General features: G+C 44.4%; 1 protein-coding gene across 10 annotated transcripts in view; it reads left to right on the forward strand.

The window, feature by feature from the left end:
* The window catches only part of RASAL2 (RAS protein activator like 2), a 163893-nt gene that overhangs the window by 109612 nt on the left and 41339 nt on the right, over positions 1–12942 (forward strand). For all 10 annotated transcript variants that reach the window (XM_039730192.1, XM_039730193.1, XM_039730194.1 and 7 more), the window contains exon 4: positions 7822–7928. In XM_039730192.1, coding sequence (XP_039586126.1) covers positions 7822–7928 — 107 coding nt within the window. The remainder of the gene's footprint in view (positions 1–7821; positions 7929–12942) is intronic.

Here is a 12942-nt window from a genome sequence, read left to right on the forward strand (position 1 = left end):
TAAAAACAAAAATCAGCTCTTTTTGCATAGGTGGGAAATCTATCTATGACAGGATTTTATATGATGTAGGGAATGTGTCTGGGTTTCCATCCCAGATATGGGATACGGATGCACTTGTTCAGTGGGAACAGGAGGACAGCTCTGCTCAGTCTGGCATGCTGCTGGGGTACCTGGCTCCTGAACTGCCTGTCCCATGTTTCCTCATTAACTGGGAATTCTGTAGAGCATCTGCCCTGCTTGGCAGGTGTTTCATGAAAATATCTGTCCTGCACAAACACTTGCTACAGTTTGTCTTAGTAATTGGAATTTTCCTCCCTGCTGGGACTTGATAGCTCTTTTCTTTTTTCAATTTATTTGTTGGTTGGTATCTAATTTTTTTGCTTTGCTGATCTAATGGCTTTTTGGTGTAGCTTGGGTTTTAGTCAGTGGTCAGCAAATATCCTTGTTTGTAATAGGGACTGGCAAGTGTATGAATTATTTAAAATAAAGACAGGTTCAGAAACTGGTGAGCAAAAGGCAGCTGTCTCTTTAAAGAGTGCAGTTTGATCAGAGCATCAGCCCCATCCCCTGAGGACAAAGGCAATTTTGATTTGTGGGGCCCAGGAGTCCCTCACTTACCAGGATTCGTCACTGCTCATGCATGTGTGAACCTGCAAAACGCTCTTTTGTGTAGAATAAATCTTACAGTGTAAATCCCGTACAATTAAACGTGGCCCTTCATAAAGTCACGACAGCGGGGCTTCACTGCAGAGCAAGCTCGCCCTCCAGGCAGGGCAGGATTATTTCCCATTTAGCTTGTTTTTATTTTTTGAGATAAATAACCACCTAATAGTGATGATGGCTTGGTTTTTATTTTTTTAGATAAATAACCACCCATCAGTGCTTCTTTGAGCCCCCAGGACTGCTGCTGTGTCCTTACCTCTGTCTGTGGCAGTGGGGGCTGAATCCAGCAGGGCTGTGGTTGTGCTCGGTGCTGAGGAAGAGGAGGAATTCCCCCTGTCCTGCTGCTCGGTGCTGAGGAAGAGGAGCAGTTCCCTGTGTCTGCTGCTGTTGGCGGCCAGCAGCAGATTCCATTATTGCCGATCAATGCCGCCGCCATGCAGGAGGAGGGGAGAGGGAGGGGTGGGAGCTTCCTATTCACAGATTGATCAACCTGCCATTGCATGAACAAATTCATTGCAAGGAAGGCTGGGATGCTGGGATAATAGCTGGAGCAGGAAGGGGCTTGTAAACAGGGGAATGCAGGCTCGTTAGTAGTGGGGAGGGGATTTAAATTGCTTCTGAGCTTGCTGGGTGGTTGTTTTTTTTTTTTTTTCTAGCATAAAGCACAATACCTGAGCCTTCAAACAAAGCCAACACTGTGAGGAGTGGTAGGGCTATATTCTCTGAGCTTGCTGGGTGGTTTTTTTTTCTAGCATAAAGCACAATACCTGAGCCTTCAAACAAAGCCAACACTGTGAGGAATGGTAGGGCTATATTGCACTTAGCTGATGAGCTATTGTGCTGACTTATTTAAGCTTCTTCAGCACTGATGTGTTTCTACTTCTTACTTAAGTTGATTCTGTCGTAACCTGCTGCCTCTTCTGGATTTTGAGACCTCAGTGTCCCCTGCTTCCCTTTTTTGCCTTCTCTCTGTTCCTGCTTGGACTGAAACCTGACACAAAGGGACAAATCCCAGTTGCTGCTGCCACCCATGCCTGCCGTGTCAGAGGTAGGGCTGAGAGAGCAGGGCAGCATCACGCTCCCATGTGTGCCAGTGTAGACAGCAACTGGAGTGCTGGAATCCCAAGAGCATCAGCTCCTCCCCATCCTTCCTACCCTGCTTCGTTCACTTACTGTGTTCTGTATGGAAAAGTTTTCTGGCTGGAGAATAAGTCTGCTTTCTCCTGGGCATGTGGCCGAATGGCTGGATAGCAGCACGGAAGATGAGAAAAGCCTTCTCTCGTTCCTGGGTACGGTAGGGTACAAACTGTATTTGTTGGGGTTTTAACACTTTACCGGGAAACCTTTACGACTCTGGTGCTTAATTTCTTTGCTCTTTCAGTTACCTGACCTTATTTCTTTTTAAAAGCTTTGAAGTGGTGTGCAGTTGTAATTAAACTTGGTTACAGGCTGTTTGAAGTAGTTACAAACACACTGGGCAAGGGTTACCTTGTAAATGGGCATGTGCCCTGCAGCCAGTGGAATAAACTGGACTAAACATTGTTACTTACTGCTCTGCTTTTCTTCTCTGTGCCTTTTGACAAGCTGATCACTGGGCTCAGTCCACTTCCTCTCATTTCTGTCAGCTTGCCTGACTTCTGAACTGTGTGATGGTAGCAAGATAAATCAGGGGAGACTGCTCAAAGTTTTTCTTCTTAAGAGAAATGTGCAGATGCATTTAGAATAAAAATTACCAAGTGGTGTCTTAACTTTGGGACCACGTTTAGGGTTCACTGACACCTCTTGGGTGTCTGCAGTGCGTTGGGCCTTTTCCTGTGTCCATAACAATAATTCCTACTGCTCAGGGACAAAATCCTACCACAGAGCAAGAAGTGCTGAGGCTCGGAGCAGCTTTCTGGGCCATGGAGAGGATCAAGCAGGAGCTGCTGAGCTTTGGTGTGTTGAAGAACCAGTGAGGCTATCCCAAAGGATTGCTTTTTAGAGAATGCCTCTATTCACAGCCCTTTTACTGACAGTAAAAAGATTGGTTTGGAAAGCTGTGGCTCAAGGCTGTTGTTTAATAACAAGGACAATAAATATTGATATCATACTAATGTGTGTTTAAGTCATAAGCCTCTGAACAAATTAGGCTGCAGGAACAAGTTACCATGCGTCAGCTGATCGGCGTTAATTGTCTGTGTGCAGTCTCTGCAGCAAACACAAGGTAATTTGAATTAGTGGGGGCAGTCCAAGATCATTAGGAACTAACGAGGACATCAGCATCTCCAGGTCATGGCCAGCAGCTCCTTGTCCCTGCTTTTGTTGGCACTGTTGTCCAGGCAATGTGTTTGGCTGTGTGGAGTCAACCATTAAGGGAGGTTTTAGAGGCTGTTGCAAGGGCAGGTCAAAAAGGAGCAGCTATCCCAAATTTCGTACAGCCAGGCAGAGGATATGTTGAGCATGAGTTTAGAGACATGCATCTGCTTCATTTCTGCCTTGGGTTGCAGAGCTGGAGGATTTGCTCTCCCACTTCAAAGCGAATGCATCAGTGTAAGAACAACTGATGTACTCACTCAATGCCATGCACATTTTCCTCCAAACTTTCAGGGAAAATAAATTGTGGGAGTTTATACTTGAAACCCCCAAATTATTCTCTCCTGTGATATCTGTGCTCTTTCTTCCAGCCTCCTCTAGTATTCTTCTGCTTTGCATGTTAGGTCTTGCCTTTCAGACTGTAAAGTAATTTGGGAATCAATTACTTAAGAATCTTTTAAGTAACTTATTGTGTCATTTAGGATGCTTTCTATGCGCCTTCCATACTGGGCACTAATTCAATTACACCTTTTTTATATGGCAGCACAGTGCAAGTGTCTAACACCAACAGAATTGCCTGTCTGTAAATTAAAAATCTTTTATAGTTACCTGGATCATCTTCCAAGATTTATCTGATTGACTCAATCCCTAGTAGAGCACAGTAACTTCTTTACAAACCCCTGGTAATGGACTGGGAGAGTTTTTGATCATAGTTTGTACCTAGCAGTTATTTGATGCTGGAGTTCTACAGCTTTGCAGGGTTCCCTTTGCATTTCCCTTTCCAGGCTTGGCAGCTTTTGTGCACTTCAATGTCCTGAAACTTGGTTGCATTCACTCTGATGTATCTTCTTGTGATGTATTTTCCCTGTCTGGTTGCCTTGATAAATGTGGAAAATCTATCTCTGCAGATTTCCATTTTTTCCTTTAAGTTATACCTTGCAGGATTTGCATAATGTATTTTAGTTAGAATACAAACTTGGACTTCAGGACTTAAAAGAGATTCGGGGGTTTGAGTTTGCTTTTACCTTAGCTTTCTTGTACAGGCATTCAGTGAAATTTTTATGACAATCTGTGGATTGGGCCCAAGTCTGAATTCTCCCCAGGTGAGCAAAATGAGAGAGAATGCTTATTGCAAGATAAAACATTTAACATTTTTATTTATTTTGATATGAAGCTTCCTATTTCACTAGGTAATACCCATCAGAAAAAATGCTGTTGAGACACTTCTTCCTCTTCTTGTTCTTCCTTCTCTATCTGCAAATAATTCCTACCTGGTGTGGCTGTCCCACAAAGCTGGGAGGTTTGTTTAGTGTCTGCTTCTCCCACCTGGAGAAAAAGCTCTCCACAGTGAAAATACAAATTTCCACCACTGCAAGTCTTTCAAGTGGCCGCAGCACCCAGCAATAGGAAATCTAGGTGAAGCCCCAGGGCCCTGTGGTGACCAGAGGGCACTGAGGCAGAGAGGGTTCCCTTCAAAGGAGGGCAGCCCTCACCACTGCTCCGTGTAGTAAGTGGCACCTGGTTTACACAAACCTTCCTCCTGGCCTACAGAACAAGCTTTGGTGTTGCTGAGGGTGGAGAGTGGCTCAGCAGGATGGGAGAAGAGACCTGCCTGCATTGTATCCTTGGGCAGTTCCCTCCTCAGAGGCATGTGCCACTGCTGAGTAATTAGCTCAGCTAATTAGGAACTGACTGTTGCTATGTAGTGTGTAAATACTGATTTGGATAAATACTTATTTAGATAAGTATTACTTTGTATCACCAAGATATCAGGTGATAAAAGTGACCCATTGGGATGTTTACAACTCATTTGTTTGATGATCTAGTGGAAAGTGTCCCTGCCTGGATGATTTTAAGACCCATTCAATCCCAAACCATTGTAAGATTCTACAATTTTTTGTTGAAGGTTGAAATGGGGAGGATCTGTCAGGTGGGTTGTCTTCCCTTTTGCCTTTTTTTTTTTTTCTTTTCTTCCCAGAAACAGATAGGCTGAAAATGCTTTTAGACTGTTTTGATGGATAAACAATGTGATCTATCCTTGGTCCCTGAGAGTGAGCAATGCAGAAAGCACTTGTAATTTAATACTAAGCTGATGAGAGGTGCATTGATTTTTGCAGCAGGTGAAGATTATGCAAGAGTAGCCTCAAGCATTGCTAGTGGAGCAGGGGAGGGAACTGTCTAATTTTTTGCCTGGTGGTGACAGTATAGATTTCTTTCTCAAGACTCAGCAAAAATACTGTTCTACAGGCGTCACAGCAAGTTGCTTCAGGTTTTGATTTCCAGTTAATATATCCCGACAATTTTGCTGTATCTGGGTCTTCCTTTTCCTAGGGACTAAGTGTGTCTATTTGCTCTTGTTTTTTAGAAGGAGAAGAGAGGGAAAGGTAATTTTTATTTTTAGTTCACTGCAGGCACCTAGTGAATATTTCATTTTCTCTTCCCCATTTGTTACATTTCTGTGATGGTGTGAGAAAGGAAAAAACTCATTTTACTGACGAAATGCCAACATTTTATTTGCAGAAAAGTTGACTTGCTGCTGGGGGGATGCTGGGAGGAGAGGGAAGGCAAGGGGAACCAGGCACATGCCTTGTGGTAGCTTTTCAACTCCATTCAGTTTAAAGTTAAGCTCTTTCCCAAACTGCCCCTCCTGCAGAACGTGTTGTGGAGAATAGTGGGGAATTAGTGCTGGTGTTTCCATTTATGACTCAGCAAAGTTAACAGACTGTTTTAAATTACCGGGGCAGCTTTGATGTGATTTCCTGCGCGTGAGGAGTGGAGGAAGCCAAACCTATTACGTTACTCCTTCCTAGTGAGTGTGAGATCAAAGGTGCTCACTCTAGCCCTGTTCCAATGGAATACATCAATCCCGTTTGCCTTTGTTACATGGACATGGGAATGGCAGAGATAGGCTATAAAGAATTATCTCTGGGCAGAGCAGTACTTACAGGTGCTGCAGAAAATAAAGTTTCCCTTCATCTGGGCCAGGGCGGCAGCTGGTGCTGTGGAAGTGCGGCGTCAGGTGAACCGGGCAGCCCTGCAAAGGCTCCTGAGGGGGTGGCACTGAGGGCTCAGACCCCTGGGCTGGCACTGGCCCGGCTCCGAGTGCTTTGTTCTCTAAAGGTGCCCTGATGGGGACTTACCCTGCGGCTCCGGGGCAGGCGGTGCTGTCGCAGAGCTCCGGAGGAGGAGGGCTCTCCCCACAGAGAGGGGCATCTCTGGGCCGCGGCTCCGCTGGCTGCGGCAGGCCGCGGGGGGCTCGGGCATGGCGCCCACAGCCCGTTCCTCCACACCTGCCCGGCCCCTCAGCCTGCTCGCCCTCCTAGCAGCCCTTTCCCCAAGCAGGCTGAGGGGCTCCATGTCAGCAGTTTGCTTTTGTTCAAAAGATAAATATCTACCGAGTGAGACACTGATACTGCAGGGTCCGGGTTCCTTCGCCTCTCCTCCTCTCTGCTCCATTTTGTCAGTCTCCAAGCATCCATGGGAGAGACGGATCATAACTCTGCTGAAATCAAAATCCAGCATGCAAAGGCATCACAAGTAATGCTATCCCCGAAGAAGGCTTCTCTCCTTTTTTTTCCTTCGCCTCAACGCCGCTCTCGTGGCACCAGCTGGCTGTCTCTCCCCATAAACCTTGTTCCTCGCTGCTGTGGATCAGGATGCACAGGGAAAATTTCGGCAGCGCAGGGAAGCCGGCAGTTGGGCGTCTGTTAATAGCCTGAAAGTAACTAATGAGGATGTGCAGCCGGAGCGATTGATTGAGGAGCTGCAGTCCTGTGTGCTGCTGCTCCGCTCGCTCGCTCCCCGCCGGGGAGGAGGGAGGGCGGTCGGAGACACCCGGCGTTCCCTCCAGTGGAAGCCTCGGAGCCCCAGTGGAAGTTGGAGCAGCATCTGCCTCTGGAAAGGAGAACGGCAGGAGTCAGGATGTCCCTGCCCGGAGTCACGGCTTGCTGCTGTTCTTTAAGGTTCAGAAGATAACAATGGACTTTCTGCTAGGAAGTGATTTTTTCCCTCCCCGTGTCGGGGGGTGTTTGGTGGAGCTGGATTCCTTAAAGTCTGGCAATTGAGCTGGAGATGGGCAGCACTTGTGATAAAGGTATCTGTATGCATACATATGCATATCTAGCTCTGTATAAAAATGCATAGATGTGTGTTTGTGGAGAGATTTTTAATGCTGTGTGTACTTTATTATGCTATTATTTCAGTATTTGTACTAGTCAAAGACTAGTGCAGCTTTTATGAATATTCGTGCTCATCAGATCAGTCTGCATGGATTTAAGATGCCAAAGTCGTGTCTTAGTAAGGTCATACTGCCAGAACGAGGAGAAGTTGACCTATTTTTTTTTTATCTGCAGAGATTTATATGTCATATTACCCAGGCACTTACAAGTGTTCTGCTGGTTGCATGCTTTGAGCAAGTAGTGGGATCATACATGACCGAACTTTGACCTTTGCCAAATTACATTCTGCTGGGACTAGAACTGAGCTTCCCTGGGTCTTGGTTGTAGTTATCTGTTAATTACTGCACTACTTACGTAAAAAAATTAAATCTAAACCAAAATAGATTTAAGTTCTCTGAATACTGTCTCTCTAACAGTAGCAGAATATTAAGTATGTCCAGGTATTGATCTTTACTAGCACTTTTTATTTTAGTCTCCAACAGTCAAGTCAGATTCACAACCTTGAATCTGCCAGTGAGAATGCCATTGTAGATTAGTAAGTGAATAAGATACAGGTAAATAGGTGGGTTAATTCAGCAGTTTAGTAATGCACTAAAACTTTCCTGAGGCTTCTGTCCTGCAGAGCACAAAGCCTGACTATTCCCCACCCCCGGGCACCCATTCACCACCTTGTTCTTCTCTTCCTCAGAGGTCCCAGCAGAGAGATCTCCTCGCAGACGGAGCATCTCGGGGACCAGCACCTCTGAGAAAACCAACTCCATGGATGTTCCGAACACTTCTCCTTTCAGAGTACCAGTAAGTGTGCCTTCCCTGCACTGGGGCATTTGTCTCATTGGATGGGAGGAGGAGATTCAGTTATCCCAGTGTACAGCCAGGCTGGGGGAGCCTGGGGGCAGAGGAATATTAATATTTCCAGTTGACCAAGAGGTTTTGCTGTCAAGTGTCATATATTATCAGTAAGATTCCTGATGTATCCCTAACTTGCTCCTTTTCGTTGCCTTGATGTAAAGTTGCAGATAGAGAAGCATCAGTGTTAATGTAGGCAGCGACCTATATAAATACTTTTGAAGTCACCTCCAGGGATTGCATTCCATATTCAATCCTGACAAGGAAACAAGTTCCTTTAGGTTGGTGATAGCACGTTATTTTTCCCTCTTGCCAATGAAGTACATAGAAAATTGAAATGGTTTTATAGTTTATTCAGAAGCTGATGAAATTTCTGCAGGTGTGTTAATTCCTCTCAAGCTCTTTGGGGTTTGTTCTGAGATTGGTTGGCTGTGAGTCTGCATGAGAGTTGTTCAGCTACAACCTGGGTTTTGCTTTGGTCAGTGTGTCCAGGAGCACAAAGGCATTTCTATTATTAGACTGAAGACAAATGCTTCAAGTTAAAATGAGGTGCCCAGTAATTTTCAACAATATTTGTTCTTGTTTTAAAATATTTAACTTGAATATTGTGAACGTTTTCATGCTCTCCTTTACTTTTGGCAAGTAATCTGCCTACTTCAGAATAAATCTTGCATTGTGTCATTTCAAAAATAAAATTTAAAAACAAACAAAAGATTTAATGAGAGTTAGTTAAATTATTCAAGTATTAAGGTTGGTCAGAATGTATAGAATACATGGTGTTTAAAGCAACCTGTGAATTCATGATATATTGGAATGCAGAAAGGGACCAAGGAAGCAGTGATTACAGTGGGTGTCCTTACTTGGGCCCTTTTCAGAGTCATAGAATAATATAAATTGGAAGGGACTAGATAATCTCCAGAGGTGCTTTCCAACCTGAGCTGTTCTGTGTTCTATGAAGGATCCTCTGTCACTTCAGAGGATCATAGAATAATATAAATTGGAAGGGACTAGATAATCTCCAGAGGTGCTTTCCCGCCTCAGCTGTTCTGTGTTCTATGAAGGATGCTCTGTCACTTCAGAGATCTGTTTTCTGGATGGTACTTGCTGGGAAAAGGGCCTTGATCTAGTTGTATGTGAAGTTGATACAAGAATATTCTGTTATGTCAAGTTCAGAGATTTTGATACTGAGTCCATGATTCACAGAGTTCCAGGAAGATTTCGGAACTCTGAGAACCTTCAAAAGTCCTATCCATGTCTTCATTTATAAGAAATTCTGTTTTCTTTGCCTTCATCTATAAGTAATAGCTTAAGTCTTTAGATGTATACATGCTTTGTAGTGGCCTTTGTCTAACAGCTGAAAGCTGTGTGTCAGAAGTGTTTGATGACTATCTGTATTGTTTATTTTATATGCCTCCTTTTTTCCCCTCATTTTTGTACTATTCCTTTTAATGATTACCCTGTCTCTTAAGTAATGTTTTAATGGTTCTCTAATTCTTCTCTAATAGTTCTCTGATACTTCTTAGCTCCTGCTCCCTTTCAAAACAAGAACCCTGCAGAATGTTTCTCATTTCCCCTGGTGGTGTGTTGTGCTTTTAGGACTCTGGCAGATAGGCTCAGGAAGCAGTACCTGGCTGATTTTCTTGGGCATAAACCAGCAGAGAGCTAGAAGCTATTTGTGCCACGTGGAGCTGGATTCTGCTGCTTTGTCTGCCTGGCCACCTGTACACCCAGGAGCATAATGCACCCTCCTGTCCTCCTCATGGGGACAAGGCTTCTGGCTTTGGAGGTTTTGTTCTGAGTAACCCATTTATACCCTGTTACTCCTAAGTGAGGGCTGGGATCACCCTGTTTTAAAGCATGGCACCTTGTGAGCTGTTTGAAAGAGCAAGCTGCAGTTAGAAGTCAGCTTTCTTAACAATACAGAGGAGCTCAAGCCAAAAGTGCTGAAACCAAACACACTGTTAACTTGGTAGATTGGCACACACCTAATAGGTGGCTGAGAAGATGGGGAGGAATCATGTTTCTGCCTTTGACTGATAATAAGAATTTCCCAGCTCTCAGAAGGAGGAAAGGTGACTTGGGCGCCTCGTGAAAATCTCAGTCTTGGATCACTGATCTGAGAAGAGCTGCAAGTGAAGGATGCAAAAGGTAGCTTCAAATTTGTGTCTGTGAGGTTGTCCCTAGTTGACAGGGATTTATCCTACATATAAAGGAGATTAATAGTAAGAGAACTTGCTTTTTTTGTTTTTCCAGGCTTTGTCACCTACAGTGCAGATTGGAGGGCTACAGGCAGCTGCAGCATAGTGCTGTCTCAGTGATTCTTCCCCTGGCCCTGACTCTGTGCCATACCTTGTCTACTCACTGCTTGGATTTCTAACAGAAAGCAGCTTAAGGCAGGGGACAGCTTAACCTTCTTCCATCCTGATGGAAAATTATGCTGAGACTTTCATAATAAGTTGCTTTTACAGCTTTTTAAGTTTGTCTCTCAGAACAGCTATTTAAAAGCTCTCTTCTCAATAGGACAGTAGCTTCCAGCATGTTCTGTGCAGGTTTTTTCCTTTCAAGCACAGGCAGTGGTACTCACTCAGAACAAGGCATCTGTTTTTTTAATACTGTTAATTGGCATTGCTTTAGCATCTGGAATTTTGATTCATAAGAGCATAATTGCCTTTAAGCAAACATTTCCTTGACAATGCATTTTTAAAGTAGTCTCTTCAGTGGTGGTGGTCAATGAGGGATTTCTTTTTAAGGGCTGATGTGTAAAGTTTGGGAAATTTGCCTTTTTATCTCCTGCATGGGCACTGGAAGAAAAGATGTGTATTTAAATTTACTAGTGTGTGAAAAGCAGAATTTCAGTAGTTACACTCCTCCTTAGGATGAACCACTACATGGACCAGCATGTCCTATGTGTTTGTGAGGACGGTGAGGCCCTGGCACAGGCTGCCCAGAAAAGCTGTGGGTTCCCCATCCCTGGCAGTGTTCAAGATCAGGTTGGATGGAGCTCTGATCAGCCTGGATTAGTGGAAGGTGTCCCTGCCCATGGCAGGGGGTTGGAATGAGATGATCTTTAAGGTCCCTCCCAAGCCAAACCATTCTGTGATTCCATGATTTGTTCTGGTTATCTCCCACCAAGGGGAGTGAAGGGTATTCTGCAAATGCTGACACTGCACAACACATACAGAAAGAAGAGCTCTTGGTGCTTGTCCTTTCTTTTTCTTCCCCATTGCCCCAAATTTTCTTATCTGCACTTGAAACATTAGTCTCCATCTATGTTCAGCTGTGTACATTGATGTTTGACAATTCCCAGGAGGAAATACTGAGAGAGAAGGGAAGGGCACAAAAGGTGGCAAAACGGAGATGAAGAAATGTGTCTACTCACATATAGACAGATGTGCACTGTTTATAAATACATATATAGGAGAAGTCATAATTGTAATAATGGATATTATTTGGCTGAACAAAGAGGGAGGCAGAGGGAGCTGGCTCCCAATAGGCAAGTGACGCATAGGTGGGCGAGGAACCAGCTTTTCCCTTCCCACACACACCATGTCCTGGCAGCGCCTCCGTCTCCCTGCATCCCCTTCCCTGCTGTGGCACTCTGCAGCCTGACACATTCCCTCATTGCCCTGCAGTTGGGATTGGGTAAATATGGGACTGTCCACATCCTCAGAACTCCCGCAGGATGGAGAGGAATCTCTAAAGTCACCCTTCAGACTCGCTGCGCTCTCCAGTTTTGGCTCAGAGTTGTTATTACAAATAATATGATTCATCCATGTCTGCTGGCTAATGGGGAAAGAAAGATGAGAAAGAGGCAAAGGAACAAGTGTGAATGAGACAGGAAAGCCAGAGCACAGTCCTTGAAGTAAATACAATGGTTTTTATAGGAACCCTGATGTAGGCTACTTGCAGATTGCCTTCCTTGGTTTGTTTCTGGCTGAGGGTATAATTGGATCTATGAAGTGCTGTCTGTCTCTTTGCTCTTTAAGAGTACTGCTAAATGGAACAGAAGACAATGCAGGAGCCCGAGTGAAGGTCAAAGCTTGATGAGATCTCGTGGCTGCCCAGCCTCATCTTTTATGCAGTCAGCAAGATTGTTGCTTCTCCAGAGCACTGCTCTGCTCCCGCTGTGCTGCCAGGGTAGGACAGGTCTGAGCTGTGCTGCCCATGTGACCCCCTGGCATACAAATGCATATTTTTAATTCTGCATCAGCACTGATGCAGAGATAGAATTGTTGATTTGCATTAGTGTGAGGCACCACAGCATCCCCCATTAAAAAGGCTGTGCTCAAATCTGTCCCTTCAATAAAAATTTACATTTTTCCTTCCACTTTCTACTCTTTACTTCTTGTGACATATTTGTTTGAATCTGCTCCAGTTTTTATCACTTGCCTGTGCTGTGATGCCTTAGATATGTTGGTTAGTCTATGAATTCTGTGTCAGAAAGCATAAATGGATGACTGACTATCTCCAGGGTGCTCACCATGCTTTCATCCATGTCTTTATTCTGGGACAGTGCTGTTCATAGGCTCTGTAACCTTCACAGTGTCTTGCTGCCACAGCAGATTTGTTCATTACAAAAAACTTTAGTGTTGGATCAGGTGATGGGGATATCCAGGATCTGACACTTGAGGTCTGGTGGACCTCAACAGCACGAGCATTATTGTCATGTTTGGTGTAAACCTGACTTTATCCAATTGCTTTTATTCCTTAGTTAATGTAGGGGAGCTCTGAATGTGCATAGCTTTAAACACTGCTCACATTCCAGTTGTCCTTGGCTTAGTAGTATTTAAATATGCGCCGACTCGTTTTATTCTTCACCTCCAAATCATGACTTAGTCAAGCTATGCAAAGTTTAATTAATGCATCCTCTGCAAATGAGTCCTTCTGGCCCTTCTATCACTTTTCTTGCTCCTGTGTTTTTAATTCCCTTCAATTGACTCTCCAGGTCCTGGTACTAAAGTTC

This window comes from Passer montanus, unplaced genomic scaffold, assembly GCF_014805655.1.
Source record: "Passer montanus isolate IOZ18808 unplaced genomic scaffold, ASM1480565v1 scaffold71, whole genome shotgun sequence".
NCBI classification, from domain to species: domain Eukaryota; kingdom Metazoa; phylum Chordata; class Aves; order Passeriformes; family Passeridae; genus Passer; species Passer montanus.